At 36.1% G+C, this 19,911-nt stretch overlaps 1 protein-coding gene across 1 annotated transcript in view; it reads left to right on the forward strand.

Moving 5' to 3' along the window:
• Positions 1-19,911, forward strand: part of LOC132560010 (ranBP-type and C3HC4-type zinc finger-containing protein 1-like) — a 94,907-nt gene that overhangs the window by 2,683 nt on the left and 72,313 nt on the right. The window contains exons 2-3 of the mRNA XM_060224666.1: positions 13-265; positions 2,008-2,101. Of these exons, the coding sequence (XP_060080649.1) occupies positions 78-265; positions 2,008-2,101 (282 nt within the window). The 5' untranslated portion in view covers positions 13-77. The remainder of the gene's footprint in view (positions 1-12; positions 266-2,007; positions 2,102-19,911) is intronic.

Here is a 19,911-nt window from a genome sequence, read left to right on the forward strand (position 1 = left end):
TTAATTTTTCAGATAATTGAGACACTCCACACTCAAGCATACAATGAATTTGTCAAGATTTTAGTCAAGCTTGAAACATGATTCAGGATATTGAAACAAGTCACTTTGAAGATCTAAAAAAGTTGGCACAGTTACTAAAGACCGCTATAGAAATAGGAGATACAGAATTAGCCTTGAAATATACAGAACATTTGGCTGCAAGTAAGATCGCTTGTAAAGTGAAGGTTCTGTCCCGGTTAAGGACTTCAGGAGATGAGGAATTCAGGTAAATACTCATTGTGCATTATATATTAGGTCAAACATTGTTATATGCTTCTATTTTTAGCTTATTTGTGCGAAGGGCAAGTGGGCTTATGTCATGGGGGCTACATCCGTCTTTCTGTGGTCCATCCATTTAAAAGGTGTCATTTCAACACCTCCCAATTTTTTCCTTCAACCAACATCTTCTCAACCAAAAGGACGAGTGTACTGATATTGAGCCAGTAGCATGCTGGATTAAAGGGGTACAGAAATTTTTAAAATGATTGACCTTGACCCATTTTCAAGATTTCAGGGGTCACATATATTGAAATACTTAAATGACTCCTTCTGAATAACCAAAAGGCTCAGGATGCTGGTATTTGGTCCGTAGCATGCTGGGATGAAGGGTTACCTAGTTTGTTCAAATAAATAGCCTTAACTCACTTTCGAGGTTACAGAAATCAAATGTGCATAAAACTTAAAAGAAAGGGTCTTCATAACCAAAAGGCCGATGATACTGATTTTTGGCTCACTAGGTCTGAAGGACTGGTTTTTGGGAAACGGAATCAAGTTTGTTTAAATATTGGTTCCTGGTCCCAAGGGGCCAGAGGTAGAGGGCCTAAAAGGGGAAAATTTGCAAGCTGTTAAAATCTTATTCATCCTGCAGGAATTAATGGATATTGCCCAAACTTGGTCTGAAGCATTCTTGGGGAAAGGGAAATCAATCTCATATAAACATTAGGTCTCAGCCCCCTTTGGCAGAAGGGGCGGGGCTCAATAGGGGAAATAGAGTAAATTCTTTAAAATCCTACTCTTCCTTTAGGAATGAATGGATATTGCCAAATTTGGTCTGAAGCACTCTTTGCTGAAGTGGAGTTATTCTTGTAAGGTCTTGGCTCCCTGGGGCAGAGGGGATGGATATCAGTATGGGAAAGAGTGTAAGTCTGAGGGGCGGACCCAATATGGAAATTCAATGAATTTCTTTAAAATCTATGTCATTCTTCAGGAATTGCAGGATATTGTTCAAAATTGGTGTGAAGCATGCTTGGGTGAAGGAAAATCAGTCTTGTATAAAGAGTGGGTCTCAGCCCCCTGGGGATCGATCAGAAAAAAAAAATCGGTCAACAGGTGGCCATCTTGGACTAGGAAAGAGTGTTATCGTCATTTCTTGAGAAATAAATGATGGATATATCTCATATTTGCTATAAAGGTTCCCCTTGGGCTGATCAGAAAAAAAGTATAGTAATACAATAAATGTAACAAAGTGAGAACCTCTAAGATGGTGTGTGTACTTAATATTTATGTAGCTTATTTGTACTATAGATGTGATTTTTTCTGGCTTAGGCTTTGCTTTAATTTTACTTGATTTTAATTCTGTAATAAGCCCATCGATCAAACCTATAAATACAACTAAAAAGGGGTGGGCTTATTACAGGACAAGGCTTAATTACAAGACACTAAAATAGCATCATTTTTCTTTTCTGTTGATACTACCATGCTTAAACTAATAATAATTAGGCTTATTGTAGAAGCTCTTGAGACGTGCTTATTACAGGATCAAGAAATTTGTCAGCATTTCTACTGAATCTTCAAGAGATGTGGGTAGATTTATTACTAGATATGGGCTTATTTGAGGATACAAAATGTATTTTCCATAAGCAGGGTTCATTATCAGAACAAAAGATTGTTCTTAAGATATTGTGTATAATTTCATGGTTACAACAAATCATCTCCCAAATAAGGTAAAACAAAAACCTTCTTTTGCAGCATCAAGGTCCATGTTGAAGACATGGATAATAGTGGAGGGACTATCTCCCTTATGGTCAGACTAGCAGACACCATCCTTGACCTGAAGAATAAGGTAGGAGTTCAAACTTTTTGTACCACAATTTGTACTTAGACATTTGATCATTACAGATCACAACTTGTCATTTTTTATTTATTTTTAGGTCATCTGACCCGTAGGGTCGAGATGACCTATAGCCATCGTGCTTCGTCCGTCGTTGTCCGCCGTGCGACGTCCGCCGTGCGTGGTCCGTAAACTTTTCATTCAAAAAACTTCTTCTCAAATACTAGAAGGCCTAGGGGCTAATACTTGGCCACTTTCAAGGTCACAGGGGTCAAATATGTTAAAATATACAAATGACTTCTTCTCATTAAGCAAAAGTCCAAGAGTGCTGATATTGGGCCTGTAGGATGCTTGGAGGAAAGGCTACAAAGTTTGTTCAAATGAATGACCTCGACCCACTTTCAAGGTCACAGGGGTCAAATATGATGAAAATTTTAAACAACTTCTTCTCAACAACCAAAAGGTTCAGAATGCTGATATTGGGTCTGTAGCATGCTGGGATGAAGGGCTACCAAGTTTGTTCAAATGAATGACCTCGACCCACTTTCAAGGTCACAGGGGTCAAATATGTTGAAATTTTCAAACAACTTCTTCTCAACAACCAAAAGGCTCAGACTGATATTTCTGTAGCATGGGATGAAGGGCTACCAAGTTTGGTTGACCCACTTTCAAGGTCACAGGGGTCAAATATGTTAAAATATACAAACAACTTCTCTTCAAGAAAGTCCAAGAGTGCTGATATTGGGTCTGTAGCATGCTGGGAAAAGGCTCAGAGTGCTGATATTGACCCACTTTCAAGGTAGGATGCAATAAGCAAAAGGCTCAGAGTGCTGATATTGGACCGTTAGGATGCTGGGAGGAAGGGCTACCAAGTTTATTCAAATGAATAAAGCCCACTGTTTTAACGGCAGACTCACTGTTGGCTTGCTTTTTGTCAGATGACCATTAAGGCCCATGGGCCTCTTGTTTATTTAGATATTTTGATAGTTTTTTGGGCGCCGTAAATTGTTTGAGTTGTAAGTATCCAACATTCACCAAATTTGGTTGTTTTCTGAAAAGTATACATAATCCAAAAACAAAACTTTGTCAGAGTCACATAGGATTGACAGTTCATGTGACCTTAACCACATCAATATACAATCTTGGGGCAGGTCACATAATTACATATATACTAAGATTGTACAAAAGACACACAAGTGAATAGCACCTTTCATAACTTAGAGTTCGGTACAGTAGAACCAAACAATGAATTAAGCTGCATCATACAGCTGTTTCGTCCTTCTAGGACTCATCAGTGGTTTTAATTTTTGAAGCCTCGTAAATAGACTGCTAGATATTGGAGGTAACTGTATAAAGATTTCTCAAGAAAAGTGTAAGGATGATGATGAGTATGATGATGATGATGATGATGATGATGATGATGATGATGATGATGATGATGATGATGATAGTAATATAAAAATCATTACATATATGTGTGCATGAATGTATGAAAATGTACGCATGGACGAGAGTATGTTTCATGTTATTATGTATTATGTAAAATATCTTGCAAAAATAAAATAAATGTATAAAAAAAAAAAAAGAAGAGATTTTGAAGCCTAGGAGGCGACTAAGGAAAATTCAAAGAAATAGAAAGAAAAGTCAAAATCTAGATGGGGAGGTGCAGCAGCCCCATAATAAGATAAAATTTGTAATTTTTATACATCAGATAATTTTAGAAAAGGGTCAGGTACATACGCTACTTTTCAAGTGAATTAAAGTGTGGCAAGCAAGTAACGGCAAACCCGAGGAACTTAAAGTCCACCAGCTGGGTCTACCACCTGGGTCTACCACCTGCTATCTTAAAGATTGTACAAAAGACACACAAGTAGATAGCACCATGTATAGATACTAAGGTATCTTTACATCTTAAGTAGAACCTGGTTATTTCGAAATCCTCCGAGAATGAAAAAAATACTTCAGATTAACTGTTGTAAGCTTTTTCTATCACCCAGGCCTATCACCTGTTAATGATGAAACAAAGCATATAAAGACATTCTTTCTACAATTTCATAATATTTCATTAGAATCCAGAAATCAGGGTGAATTTAACTTGTATGGATGGGTAGGGCTGCCATTTGTTCCTTTATCAGATTTATGGTTTTTGTAAAGAACAATTTGTTCATGACGTTGGGTGCACAGGTGCAGTACCTTAATTACTGGTGAATTCTTTTCTACAGAACAAAGCTGCCAAATATTTTAGAAACTGTGACTTTCTGTTCAGTTTGCAGGATTAATACAAATTTTACTGTCAAAAAACAGGTAGTATTCCCCAAGTGGTATGTTTTTCCCTCTGAATATAAACAAATTCCCCATCAGGTAAATAGACTGAAAACTTAAGAACTATTTTGCCAAAATAGGAAAAGATTTCCCCAAATCAGAGCTAATAAGTATGTTTTTACTTAAACAATTTCAAATCATGCCATTATGAAGAAATCTCAATCTCCCCTCAACATTGTCAAATTTCATGAAAGTAATTTTGATGTATTTCTTACCTTTCTGAATTCTGATCAAAGGGACTGTCCAGAATTTCTCCATTCCCCCTTTTTCCAAAACTGGTAATGCTCTCCAAATTCTACAGAAACTCATGAGCATAGTGAGGATTTATTTGACTTCCATCTTAAAAAGAATGTGTTTCAACATATTACTCTAGATATTTGTGGTATTGTGGTTCAGAGGACACGACAACTTTGATTACATTACAAGAATTAAAACTAACATTACCGTTATATTTATGTTTTACTAATAAGTAAAGCAGACAGACTTTGCAGACAGATAATATTTTACTAATAATTAAAGCAGACAGACTTTGCAGACAGATAATATTTTACTAATAATTAAAGCAGACAGACTTTGCAGAAAGAGAATATTTTACTAATAATTAAAGCAGACAGACTTTGCAAACAGAGAATATTTTACTAATAATTAAAGCAGACAGACTTTGCAAACAGAGAATATTTTACTAATAATTAAAGCAGACAGACTTTGCAAACAGAGAATATTTTACTAATAATTAAAGCAGACAGACTTTGCAGACAGAGAATAATTTATTTGGAGGAATTTTTAAGGGAATTATTATTTAATTTGTTTGTTCTAGTCTAGAAAGTTCAGCAGAGCTCTGGCTTTAGAATAGGTAGTATATTACTATACACTCTGTTGAGGCTGGCGGTTATGGAAGTATGAATGACACTGAGGAGACATACAAAACATGACACAACTCTGAGAATTCTGGACCTGTAGTTTCGAAGTACACCCTGCAATGATATCTACACATATATAATTACACACTGACAATTCACACTATAAATACATACAGTAAGCCTCGTGTCAGTTCAAATAGGTCGGTAGTTCAAATAGGTCGGTAATTTGAATAGGTCTGTAGTTCAAATAGGTTGGTTGTTCAATAGGTTGCTAGTTCAAATAGGTTGGTAGTTCAAATAGGTTGGTTGTTCAAATAGGTTGGTAGTTCGAATAGGTTAGTAGTTCGAATAGGTTGATAGTTCAAATAGGTTGGTAGTTCAAATAGGTTGGTTGTTCAAATAGGTTGGTAGTTCGAATAGGTTGGTAGTTCAAATAGGTTGGTAGTTTGAATAGGTTGGTAGTTCGAATAGGTTGATAGTTCAAATAGGTTGGTAGTTCAAATAGGTTGGTTGTTCAAATAGGTTGGTAGTTCGAATAGGTTGGTAGTTCAAATAGGTTGGTAGTTTGAATAGGTTGGTAGTTTGAACACATGATTTTTCTGTCTGATGATAGTTCAGACCCTTTCTTGTCTGTTTCACTTACATTTCGAATTATTTGAACATATCATAAGATACATGTCTTGCTATTGATAAAGGCAATGGTGTCACAATAATCACTCAATGTTGTCAGTCACTATTCACATCAAGGTTAAACACTATGGGTAGCAGGCTGTAGGCGACCATCGAAAGCAATGTAAAGCATCAAATTATACACATACATGTCATTGCAATATTGATGTGTAGTGTGATTTATATCCTATCTTGCCGTTACATTCTGTGCACACCAGCTTACACATCTCAAGGCCCCAACTCTGTATTACAAACTAAGCAATCAGTAAGTTACAGACCACAAGATGTTGGCATGTGTTTTGTCAAAGAAAATCATTGTTTCACTTCACATTTTGATAAGGTAATCATGTCAAGACTGTCTCAATAGCTGTAAGATTTATAGAGATTTTAACATTAATCCGTAGTCATATTAAGTCTAAATCCACGCTCCGCATATTGATGGATCAATGCTGACTTCCGCCAATACACAAGCAGAATTGTGCTTTTTACTGGCTGGTTTCTTCGTCACGGTATCCATAGTTACGAAGATCAGAATGAAACCTGTGATTTCTTAGCAGTCTATTCACATGTATTGCAGTACAGGAATTGTTTTAAAAGATGATAATTTTTTATTCATTATTTGATAAGTGTTTATATAATTTGCTGATTGAAACAAGCAGATTTGATAAATCACACATATAACATATGAAATCGTGTTGCTAACTACTATAAACCTTGCTAAAATGGACCATTTCTATATCTGCACAAATAGAGTTATAAAATAATGGCTCCTGTTTGCAGCAGATAGCATCAGTCAAGCACAGATGTCATGTGAAATTAGAAATGAAATGTATTAAAGAATAACTGGATTAGCTATTGTGATGACAACTTCAAAAATGAATCATGTATATGCATGTATAATATCTATTTAAGATAAGCAAATCTTGACATAATAAATCTACATACAAATTAGTTGACCTGGTTAGCTCACCTGGGCCAAAGGGCCAAGTGAGCTTATGCCATAGTGCGGCGTCTGTCCGTCGTCCGTCCATTGTCTGTTCATCCTGCGTCCGTCAACTTTTCATTTTAACAACTTCTTCTGAAATACCGAAAGGCGTAGAGTTATCATATTTGGTTGGAAGTTTCCTTTGATGAAGCCCAACAAAGTTTGCGAAAAAAATAACCTTGACCCATATTCAAGGTCACAGAGGTCAAATGTGTTAAAACCTTTAAACAATGTCTTCCAAAATACCGGAAGGCCTAGAATCATTACATATGGCTGGAAGATTCCTTTGATGAAGCCCAACAAAGTTTGCAAAAAATAGAAAATAACCTTGAGCCATATTCAAGGTCACAGAGGTCAAATATGGTAAAACCTTTAAACAACTTCTTCCAAAATACCGGAAGGCCTAGAATCATTACATATGGCTGGAAGGTTGCTTTGATAAAGCCCAACAAAGTTTGCGAATAGAAATGACCTTCTCCCATATTCAAGGTCACAGAGGTCAAATATGGTAAAACCCTTAAACGACTTCTCCCCAAATAATGGAAGGCCTAGAATCATTTTATTAGTCTACTATGTTCCTCTTATGATGTCCTACAAAGTTTGCTATAAGAAATGACTTTGACCAGTCTTCAAGGTCACAGGGTTCAAATGTGTTAAACCTTTAAATGACATTTTTGATTATCCAAAACATCTAGGATAGTGATATTATTCTAAAATAAGTTCTCAATGATGCCCGGTAATATTTGAGAACAGAAATGACCTTGACCCATAATCAAGGTCACAACAATCAAATGTGTTAAGCCTTTGAACAACTTCTGATTAACCTATCATAATATTTGGCCAAAAGGTTCCCCTAATGGTGCCCACATAGTGAGTGAAAAAATAGTCATATTGCTTTAAGCATCTACAGTAGAACATATGCACATATATAGTACTGTTGGTCATAAAGATCCAGGTGAGCAATACAGGCCCTCTGGGCCTCTTGTTTTTGAAACACAAAATCCTCAGTCAAATGGGGTCAAGTTATTCAGAATAGGACATAACAGTACTAATAAAATGTTTATCTGAAAAGCTGTGTAACTTATATTGATTTAAGTCTAGGTTAAGGTGACTGTGAAACTTGCCTTGTGTTATTTTAGAGTTGTTCCCCTTTAGTTATATGCCATACCTTCGGACAGTTCAACCTAGTCGTTATCTTGTACTGACTGACTTTTAACATTAGCACAGACCCTGATGAACAAACCCTTACCTTTTGGCTGCAACACAAAATGGATGTTTGTAATCAATACTGTGGTTATAAAGGGGCCTAACCTGTAACTAATGTTTGTCCTTTCTCCAGAAATTTGGGTGGACTAATTACGAGGCATGGGATTATCCCTCATACAATTCCTTGTTTCACTGCTTTATCAACTTCAGTCAGCTATAACTTAAATCATTGTTTATTTCATTGCCTCCCCTTGGATTCAATCCCGGCACCTCTAATCATTGCCTCCCCCAGGACTCCAGCCAGAGACCTTTAGTCATTTTCCCCCAAGGATTCAAACCAGGAACTTTTAGTCATGACCTCCCCCAGGACTTACACCAGAGACCTTTAATCATTGCCTCCATGAGGAGTCAAACCCAGGACATTGTGTCATTGCCTCTCCCAGGACTCGAACCAGGGACCTTTAGTCCTTGCCTCCTCAAGGAGTCAAACCCAGGACTTCTAGTCATTGCCTTTCCCAGGACTTCAACCAGGGACCTTTAGTCATTGTCTCTGCGAGGAGTCAAACCCAGACCTTGTAGTCATTGCCTCCCAAGGACTCAAACCTTGGATCCCCTTGGATTCAAACCAGGGACCTCTAGTTGTTGCCTCCCCTTGGGCAAGCACCTGAGGACCCCTAGTCATTGTCTCCCCTAGGATTTGAACAAGGGACCTCTCGTAATTGCTCTTTCCAGGATTTGAACCAGGGACCTCTAGTATTTGCTCTTCCCAGGATTTGAGCATGAGACCTCTAGTAATTGTTCTTTCCAGGATTCTAACCAGGGACCTCTAGAAATTGTTCTTTCCAGGATTTGAACCAGTGACCTCTAGTATTTGCTCTTCGCAATATTTGAATCAGGGACCTCTAGTCATTGCCTCCCCTAGAATTTGACCCTTGTACCACAAGTAATTGCCTCCCTAAAGATTCAAACCAGGAACCTCTGGTTTGCTACACTCATCAGATTTAGCTAAAGAAATGATATCTCAAGCAGAGTGGTATATTTAGCTAGTATTTACCAGGGTTACATGACTTTCTAAGTCTAAATTTGCTTTCTTTATTATCCATACAGGTCAGCACAGTACATTTTAATATGGTTGATGACATTTTTATTTTCAATTCAAATTATTTTCTTAGTTGTAAAATTTTTATATCTTGGCATGTTTTACAAAGAAAGATTTTTCTGTTATCAGGTTTAGCTTGTGTATCAACTTTATTGTTTTTATAATGTCTTACTTAACACTAGACTGGCCCCTTTCTTTAGAAGAGTATTCAGTTCTGATTTCATAATAAAGCTCTGAATCATAGGAAGGGGAAATATTCCATAACAAGACTGAGCAGATGGTAGCTAATCTAACTGAACATGTATAAGGCCCATATATGGTAGTTAATCTTTTTTTTCAAGCTGTTAAAACTCAGTTCATAGAATATTGACCTATGCAACTTTAGGTCTGGGTGTGGTGCTTGGTTCTGAGAGACTGGTTTGAGCTGTTTGACCCTTAATTATGTTCTTTTGCATTAACACTTAGTTGACAGAATACCTCATAACTTTAGTTTGTTTTGATGTCTAGACATAGCTGTCTGACAGTGTAAGTATTGTTTATCTAGGTTAGGTATGAATCCTGATGTTGTGGTTTCATTATAGTAAGGTCAAATATTTGCGACATACAACTACTAGACGCATGTTAAAGTGCAGAATCTGTGTGGGTCAAGCAGTGTGTTTTGTGGATGTGCAGTTTAAATAAATATATATATTGATCTATTTTTAATGTGTGTTTTTTAATTTTCCTGATTAAACAGTAACATTTATCAGACTTCAATTGTTTGAATCCCATTAGATGTCAGCTGTACAATTTGATCAGGGCATGTTTTCTCTGAATTCAGCTTCTGGAATGACAGAGTATTTTTTGGCAGCTCTAATAAAAAGTTGAATTGTTAGTAGTCCTCAAAAGACCTGTCAACATTTGTTATTTTATTGCCTTGTACTTAGTCCTCCCCTGAGTCAGAAGCTATATTGCTGGTCCCCTATGACGGATAACTGCTAACATGTGACTGATAAATCTGCACACGCTAATCATTACAAGTCAGTGTTATCTTATTACGGCACACAGAACTCTAAAGAGAGGAAACTTATTTCATTTTTGTCGGAGCAAATAATCATAAATAGTACATGTGTGAGAAAAAAAAATCTTCATACGTTTGTAACAGGAAAGAGAACCAGGGAAATGAAATCCGTCAAGGTTCACTCTCTACCACTAATTTGCAAAAAAGAAAATTTAGCTTAATGGAGTATATATACAAGATGACTTTTCACTATCCCTATCAGTCTCTGCCTTGTAAATAACCACAACCCAGGTTCTTCAGCTCCATTAAAGCCTGTCAGTCTTTTCTATGTTACTGAGGTAATTATTTATCAAAATTAATACAAATGTCACTACAAGGATTCGAACCTGGGACCTCTGACTGATAAGTCTGATACTCAACTGATCAAGCTAGACAGAATAAGTTCTCTCTAGCGGACTTATATATTGTGGCTAGTATTTTACCAGGATACATACTCCCCCTCTAGGAAATATCTCAACCTCGAGTTTCCATGGGTTACAGTGATACTTGTGAAAGTAACGCTAATTATTATTCCCAGTCCCTACATGGGTTCCAATGTAACTAAGGCCATTATTAATTCAAATGCCTCAGTGAAGATTTGAACCCAGAACCTCTGGCTTACTACTAGTCTGATGCTTAATCAGTAGAGCTAAAGGGAAGTTCTGTCTAACTGTATGTTGGAGGGTTACACATAGTTTATCCTTTCAGGTAAGGAAAAAAGCATCTTGAAAAATGGCCTACTCTTGTTGGGGTTTGTTCTGTAGGGCCTCTTCACTCTTTGGCGGGTTAGCTACAGGTTTTCTGTTTCTCTGTTACTCCTGTTCCTAACAGTAGGCGTTGCTAATATCAACGAATGTTCAAGCTGATAGGAAAGTTCACACCAGGCTAAATTTAGGTTGATATGGTACTCTGAAACCTCTTATAAACTGATAGAATTCCTGAAACAGATATATCTGGTACTTCACAGCAGGTCATTCGGTGTAATATATGTATAGCTAATCTACCATATGCATTGATGTGTATATAATAAAACTTCAAGATTCTTTTTCTTGTTAACAGTCATTCAAATAGTTCAGGTTATTGTGTCTTTATAAACAGTCAGGGTAATTTAAGGACAGGCCAGTTTTGGGTGGTGAAGGAAAAGTTCCAAGAGAAAATATAGGCCTCGAACCCATGACCCAGAGGTGGAGGGCTGGTGATAAAGACAGTGAGAAGCCTTGACACAAATAGTGTTGTTATGCAATTCCATGCCTGGTATTAAGCCTATGTATCCATATATCATAATTACAGACAAATGTTATTTCATTTTCTCAAATTATAAGTCTTGCTTGCCCCTGGCTGTTTACTGTCACAGACAATGAGTACTACAGTTATAGGCCAACCCCTCATACTCCCAGAAACAACGTCACAGGCCCTTGTTATGTTTACTGTCACAGACAATGAGTACTACAGTTATAGGCCAACCCCTCATACTCCCAGAAACAACGTCACAGGCCCTTGTTATGTTTACTGTCACAGACAATGAGTACTACAGTTATAGACTTGTTATGTTTACTGTCACAGACAATGAGTACTACAGTTATAGACTTGTTATGTTTACTGCCACAGACAATGAGTACTACAGTTATAGACTTGTTATGTTTACTGCCACAGATTTTCATTATTTTAAAAAAATGAGATTCAATAAAAATACAAAATTATAAAAAAACGTTCATTTGTTAAGGAACTGAAAACCCTGCTGTGTGAAATTAATGCATGTTGTAATAAACTAAATAATCTTTATATGTAACACTGTCAAATGTTTGCAATCTTAAAGTAAAGAATGGTATGTATGTTATGCTGGATCAGAGAAACATGTGAAACAACTGTAGTGTAATCAGCTGCTGTGTTATATTACAAACTGAGCCAATACAGTAGGTGATTGTTTATGCAAGTCAAACAAAAAGTAGATCAATATTTGATGCTGTGTTGAACCCAGAGGGCAACACATCACTTGTCACACAAAGTCAGGGGATGGATGGGTTTATAACAGGACAATAAAAGAACATTCTTTCTTATTTCTTTTAATAGCAAAAGACATGGGTGGCTAAATTAACAGGTGCTGTTCATTGTTGATAGGAATTTTTTGTATATTATGTCACTGAAACATGATTAATAAAACTTATCCCAAGAGACAGTAAAATTCAACACAATAAGATTATCTATTTGAATTGTAAATAGACCACAATGTAGCCATGCATGGGTGAACTCCTGAATAAAACAAACAGAATCTATGGTGGGTTTCTTATCTCCTGTGCTCCCCCTGTGTTCAGGTATTGTCTCACTGACGAACGTCACCTTATATCATCAACATATATATATGCTACCTGGAATTTCTTCGTCGTACATATACACCTTAACTGGAATTTCTCTGACATGCATGCACATGCTACCTGAAATTTCTTCGTCATACATTTACACGTTTCCTGGAATTTCTCTGACATGCAAATATACGTTACCTGGAATTTCTCCCGTGCACAACGTAGAAGGAATTTCTTTGGCATAAGGGTACCAGGAATTTCTCTATTATACATGTATATAGTACCCAAGTCCTACTTTACATGTGACAGGAACATGAACAAACTAGTTGTCCAATTTGTACCCGACAGAATGTTACCCAGCTTGACTGTGTACAAAGTCACAATGACCTAACTGTAGTGTACTGTACACTGGTTTTAATTGATATCTTCAACAGTTGTAAAGTTATTGCCTGGACAAGAAATAAGAACCAGAACATGAGCCTCATGGACCTTAACAATCATCCGACTACAAAGACCTACAGATGATATAAACAACAGTAGTGGTGATAGCAACAGTTATGAAATAATCAAAACAGTCCAGATTCTGAATATTTTACCAGTAAAAACTAAAAAACAATGCTCATTTCACTTTTAAAGCTTCCCACAGATTTTCAGTCCAAGCACCATAATGTGTTTATCAAGATAGAGGCCATATCGAATTTTGGATCTGACTGAAAAAAAACAGCACTTGTTAAGGAGCATCTCAAGAAAATTTCAACAAGTTTCAGTTCAATTCCCCTGGTGGAACTTGCGAAGAAGTTTTAAATAGGTTTTGTCATGAAAACCATGTCTGCACAATCGTGCTACAATATGACTGCCATGACTGTCACACTGAACACATATGAAGAGGCTGAAAAATAATAATCCTCTATCAGCATCCCCTTCTATTTTCAGCTCAATGGCATCATTGGAGCTTGAAAAGAAGTTTAAGGATGGCTATAGGTCATCCTGACTTAAAAAGAACCAGTACTAAAACAACATGTCTCCCTTTCTTCATTTGAGACAAAATGATTCCCTGAAAACCTGCCTGACAGGGAAATTATCAATCATAGTTTAATCGGAAATGTCTGGAATACTCTGGTATCAAACAGCAAGTCAAATATTTTCAAAGAGATAATTATATTGAATAGTCTCAGGGGGCAAATAGGTGTAAAAGGAAGTACAGTGTTTTCCTGAAATAAAAAGCCAGGGGCAAGCAAAGACTTATAATTTGAGAAAATGAAATAACATTTGTCTGTAATTATGATATATGGATACATAGGCTTAATACCAGGCATGGAATTGCATAACAACACTATTTGTGTCAAGGCTTCTCACTGTCTTTATCACCAGCCCTCCACCTCTGGGTCATGGGTTCGAGGCCTATATTTTCTCTTGGAACTTTTCCTTCACCACCCAAAACTGGCCTGTCCTTAAATTACCCTGACAGTTTATAAAGACACAATAACCTGAACTATTTGAATGACTGTTAACAAGAAAAAGAATCTTGAAGTTTTATTATATACACATCAATGCATATGGTAGATTAGCTATACATATATTACACCGAATGACCTGCTGTGAAGTACCAGATATATCTGTTTCAGGAATTCTATCAGTTTATAAGAGGTTTCAGAGTACCATATCAACCTAAATTTAGCCTGGTGTGAACTTTCCTATCAGCTAGAACATTCGTTGATATTAGCAACGCCTACTGTTAGGAACAGGAGTAACAGAGTGACAGTAAACATAACAAGGGCCTGTGACGTTGTTTCTGGGAGTATGAGGGGTTGGCCTATAACTGTAGTACTCATTGTCTGTGACAGTAAACATAACAAATACTTGATTATTGATATTGAATAAAGAGATTTCTCAGAATTAATTATATATGGATTATGGTACACTGATCAAGCAGGGTAACAGTCTGGCTGGTACATATGACACTGCAAATTAGTCATGCTTCTATCACATGTAAAACAGGACTGTAGGAAAAGATATAGATATTGATCTTTGTTTTATTTGTGGCGAGTGAAAGAATACATAACCCACCCAACCAAAATGTGCGACACCAGCTCTGTTACATGAACTCCTTTTTTTATTTGTGGTATAACAGTAATATGCAAATACATGTTGATTTCATCAGTCTTAAGGTTAATCATTGTAATGCTCCTGTGACGGCGTTGGTGTCCTGGGAATTAGCTGATTGTGCTGGGCTGATGTTATCACGTAGTACAGGGTACTGAAACAAACTTAAAACAACGAAGAGAATTCTTAAGTGTCCAAATTGTTCTTTATTCGATGGCGTCTTGTTTGAAAGTCACAACATATGATAATACATTGTACAAATTACAATACAAGTAAAATTTAGACATTAACAAAATATTATGTAATTTGTCTTTACCCAAAATTTATTCACATGAAAATTATGAAATGATGGACGATATTTTTTTACAAAAACATTCTTTGAAATAACTATGTAAAAGTGCATAACGCCTATCATATTGCCATGACAAACATTTCTATGATAACTACGGTAACAGTGAAACACATGTACGGAAGATCATTTAATAAACATAGTTTCAATATCCATGTTCTCCAGTCATCATCAACAAAGTATCCCCATAAATCGGAACACAAAATATGTACAATCTGTGAGGAAAAATTATAGAACAGGTGATTAATTATAAAAAAATATTAATATCAAGATAAATTGTAAAACCTATGATAAAAGTCCAAAGGCTATTGATTGAATTTTATACTTGAAAAAATACAATACAAAAAAAACATATAAAAACTAGATTAACTAAAGCTTTTTGCTAAAAACAAAAGTGATTATCTTAACAACCTATAGTAAGAAAAAATGTAAGACTTTATGTATTAAAAAGCTGAAAAATATAAAACTGTTTTTACCTTAAAATGACGATGAGAATTCTTAAGTGTCCAAATCGTTCTTTATTCGATGGCGTCTTGTTTGAAAGTAACAAGGAACGTCGTGGACACTATAGGTAAAGAATTCTTGACCAATCAAACTTAATTTTACATATCAATTCAGCTAAAATTTTTGTAACTGACCAATGGTACCTAGCCTTACATAACTGATTTAACTGACCACATGACCTATTATTGTCTTTAAGTGTAAAAGAAAACAAATGTTTTGTCAACAGAAAATATATATTTGTATTTATTATCAGAAAGTCCACATGACGAGGCCACTCAGCTCAATCATGCACATACTTGACCCGAGCTTTGGCAATTTTCAATGTAATGATTGTTATGATATATCATAATTATTAATTCCAAGTCCTAGAAAAATAGCAACATGCATGATCACAAATTATGTGATAGACTACACCAAAAAAGACAATTTTCCATCTGAAGCTTGCTGTCATTGTCAGCTTATTTAATCAATACTTATTGGTTATCATAATCCAGGCTGGAAGGTTATCTGTTATAATTTGTCTTCATTAGTTTTGTGTGTTGATTACTGCCAGACTTGATTTCTTTTAAAAATGTGTGTTATGTGTAAATAAAAATGTTAAGCTGGTTCCCAGAAGTATTTCTGTACAGAGGAAAACCAACAGATACTATAACAGTGTCCTGTAATAAGTCCACCTCCTGATTTTGTTATCTTTGAGTTTGTATCACTTTGTTGTTGACAACATGTATATCTCTGAGTTTCTATATCTTTGTTGTTGACAACATGTTTATCTCTGAGTTTGTATCACTTTGTTGTTGACAACATGTATATCTCTGAGTTTGGATATTCTTGTTGTTGACAACATGTGTATCTCTGAGTTTGTATGTCTTTGTTGTTGACAACAGCCAAGATTATGTGTTTTGATAAGATACTTACCAGGTAACTCAAATTGTTGTGGATCAATGCCACAGGCCTTTTGCATGTTTTTTATAACCACAAGGATATCAACTTACCTCAAAATGACCTTGGCTGTTGATAAAGCATTATAAATCCAGGAAAATAAAATCTTTATGTTTCTCTTAGAGGAAAAAAAAGATAAAGATATGTTTAAACATAAATAAAATCTACAACACAATCTGAGACAAAATCTCCAGAGAACTTTTGTATTGATATAGGTCAAATAATGATTTACCTTCTTCTGAACCTTTGCCAGGTAACACATGCATGCTCTACTCATGTTTCTAAACCAGGTGTTGAACTGCAGTGATACCACATGTGACATTACTCTCCAGACAGAGTAATTGCTGTTTAGTTATGGTAATTGGTCTTGAATACAACAAATGATATCAGTAGTAAAATAATCAATGAAGACCTATGTAGGAATGTATCAAACTGTTGAGGCAAAATAACTAAGTTCTACAGTGATTTGTGTTAGGTAGTCAGGAAGTGTCATGCTGTGTTAGCTCCCTCATGTGGTAGGTGATGGTCACTTGTGGTAGGGTGATGGTCACTTGTGGTAGGTGATGGTCATTTGTGGTAAGATGATGGTCACTTGTGGTAGGTGATGGTCATTTGTGGTAGGGTGATGGTCACTTGTGGTAAGATGATGGTCACTTGTGGTAGGTGATGGTCACTTGTGGTAAGATGATGGTCACATGTGATAGGGTGATGGTCATTTGTGGTAGTGTGATGGTCACTTGTGGTAGGTGATGGTCACTTGTGGTAAGATGATGGTCACTTGTGGTAGGGTGATGGTCATTTGTGGTAGGGTGATGGTCATTTGTGGTAAGATGATGGTCACTTGTGGTAGGGTGATGGTCACTTGTGGTAGGGTGATGGTCATTTGTGGTAGGGTGATGGTCACTTGTGGTAGGTGATGGTCACATGTGGTAGGATGATGGTCACTTTAGTAGGATGATGGTCACGTGTGGTAGGGTGATGGTCACATGTGGAGGGGATACCCCACTGGGATCTAACTGGGCTTTGACACTTCACTAAAAGTAGATACTTTGGGTACTGTGTCAGCTCCCTCTTGTGGTAGGATGATGGTCACTTGTAGTAGGATGATGGTCACGTGTGGTAGGGTGATGGTCACTTGTGGAGGGAGTACCCCACTGGGATCTGAATGGACTTTGACACTTCACTTAAAGTAGATACTTTGTGTACTTGTTTCTGTTTCATAAGTTTATGTGATGATTTTTTTCTAATAGCTGATAATCTTTGTAGGATTTCCCGTGAAAATTTGACAGGAATTTTATCAAAAGTTCTAGTCAGGTGAAAATCAGGAATATGGTGATTATACTGGGAAACAGATCTAGAACTTTCATTATGTTACATACTGTAGGTATAGATCAAATGTAATGAGAATAATTTGTCTCACTAATGTTGAATAATTGGAGTGGTAAATAAAATTCAACTATTTGAGATGGAATTATATGTTAAACAACAGTTTTTATCCGTGATAATTTAACAAGAATTTAAAAGGCCCTGTAATTTGTTTCTTTAAATATCTAAAAATTGTTGAGTGAAAGAGAAAACCTTTTTGAATAGTTGTTATGTAATGTTCCAAGCACCTCTTCTTTATGATTAGATACATAATTTTCTGTAGGGATCACGATCTCATTCAAGCGATTAGAGATTTAAGTGTTAAAGTTGTATACCAGCTTTAAGTGAAAATTTTATTCATTCAAGTATACATGTGAAATTTGATAACTCATAATTTATTTGTGGAGGTTATGATCGCGTTGCATGTTGAGCTTCTAAATTCTTGTGGTTTTAACAGACAAACTTACAACACAGAGTTTCAACAACTGCAAGATGATAAAGATTACTGGGGGAGTTTTATAACGGTCATAATTTCCCCATTTGGAAATATTTTAATCCTTCTGCATCATAAAGTGTTTGATGCTTGTTGGTATGCCTGGTACTGTGGTTGCTGTATACCTTGTTCTCAGTTGGGAATGTGATTTTACTTATTTGGTTTGACAAAATTACAGGTGTTGATAAACCTGAAGATGCTCATTATTCCAGAACACCTGGTCTTACTCTTATACTTTTTTCACAAGTCTCCATGTAAATCTTTCTTTTGTTAATATTTTGCCCAAGTTTAATCAGGTAAGTTTGAATCAAGAATCTGTTGACCTGATGGTTGTTTCAGATTGTTTGAACTCTGTTGAAATCCATTTAAGAAATGAGACTTTTCATTTTAATTTGTTGAGATCTGGCTTTAGGTAGATTTTGTGCTGAAACTGTGCTGAACGTTGTTTGTATGCTGTCAGAAAAAAAGTATTGTGAACTTGAAAAGTCAAGAGACTGAAGCTGGGAAAATAATAGTATTATTGTATGTAACAGATGTTCTAGATTGAGACTGGAAAAACAAACATTCCCAAGAATCATTGTCTTCGTAATAGATACATAATGGGCATCGCAGATATCACACCTTCCAAGGGAAAATGAAAATAGGGTCAAATAAAACAGGTGGTCTATTCAAACAGGTTCAGTTTAGAAGAACATAACTACCGTGGGAAATAAAATTATAATCACTTAAGACAGGTTTGACTGTACTATGTAATAAAAGCTGTAACAAAATTGAAAACAAAAGAACAGTATAGGTCATCTGGGTTTTCCATAAGAGCCGGTCGCCGGCCAATTTGACCTGCTACTTTGATCATTTGGCCGCCTACACCAATCCAGTTCCGTAAAAATGTTCCGTACACGACTACACGTACACGGCAGGCCAGCCTCCTACATTCACTACACAGCCTACTACTAACAAAATTATGGAAAACCCTGGGTCATCTTATGAAGGTCATTAACTGGTGGGGAATATGGATTGGCTGGGTGTGTGTGGATGCTATTGGAATTAACTTACTTTGGTCAGTGAAAAAAATAATTTAGTCAGGTAATTTTATGAAGTTTTACCAAAGACTGGTTTGAGGTGAAAACAATGAAGGTCAAAGTTCATTTACTTAAAAAGTAAGCCATTGGGTGACTAATACCTCTACTTGGCTTCCTGCCAAAGGCAAAATGTATTATGAAAAGTCCTGTTTATAGTGAACGGTTATCAAGACAACCACACATTTTGTTTAATAGGTGCATGTTAATCTATACACACGGTCCACAACATTGTTGTGTACTTTTATAGAAATCAATCCAGTATTTTAGTAGTTGTCTGGACAAAATAAAAAAAAGCTATTTATCTTGCCAGATCTTAGTGTTTTCTTTTCTTTTTTTTTTTACTAATTTCTTCAATTTCCTGGTGTTTGTTAGCATTTAATTACTATCATTTTCTTTCATATTTTTGTTAAATGATACAAACAACCGTTTTCGGATGTAAAAGTTGGCAGGTGTCATATGTCATCATATATATATAAAAGCATGCTTAAAGTGGGATATCATGGACTTGAA

The sequence above is a fragment of the Ylistrum balloti genome, unplaced genomic scaffold (genome assembly GCF_031769215.1).
Source record: "Ylistrum balloti isolate Yb309-2 unplaced genomic scaffold, AGI_CSIRO_Ybal_v1 Utg371002, whole genome shotgun sequence".
Lineage (NCBI taxonomy): Eukaryota > Metazoa > Mollusca > Bivalvia > Pectinida > Pectinidae > Ylistrum > Ylistrum balloti.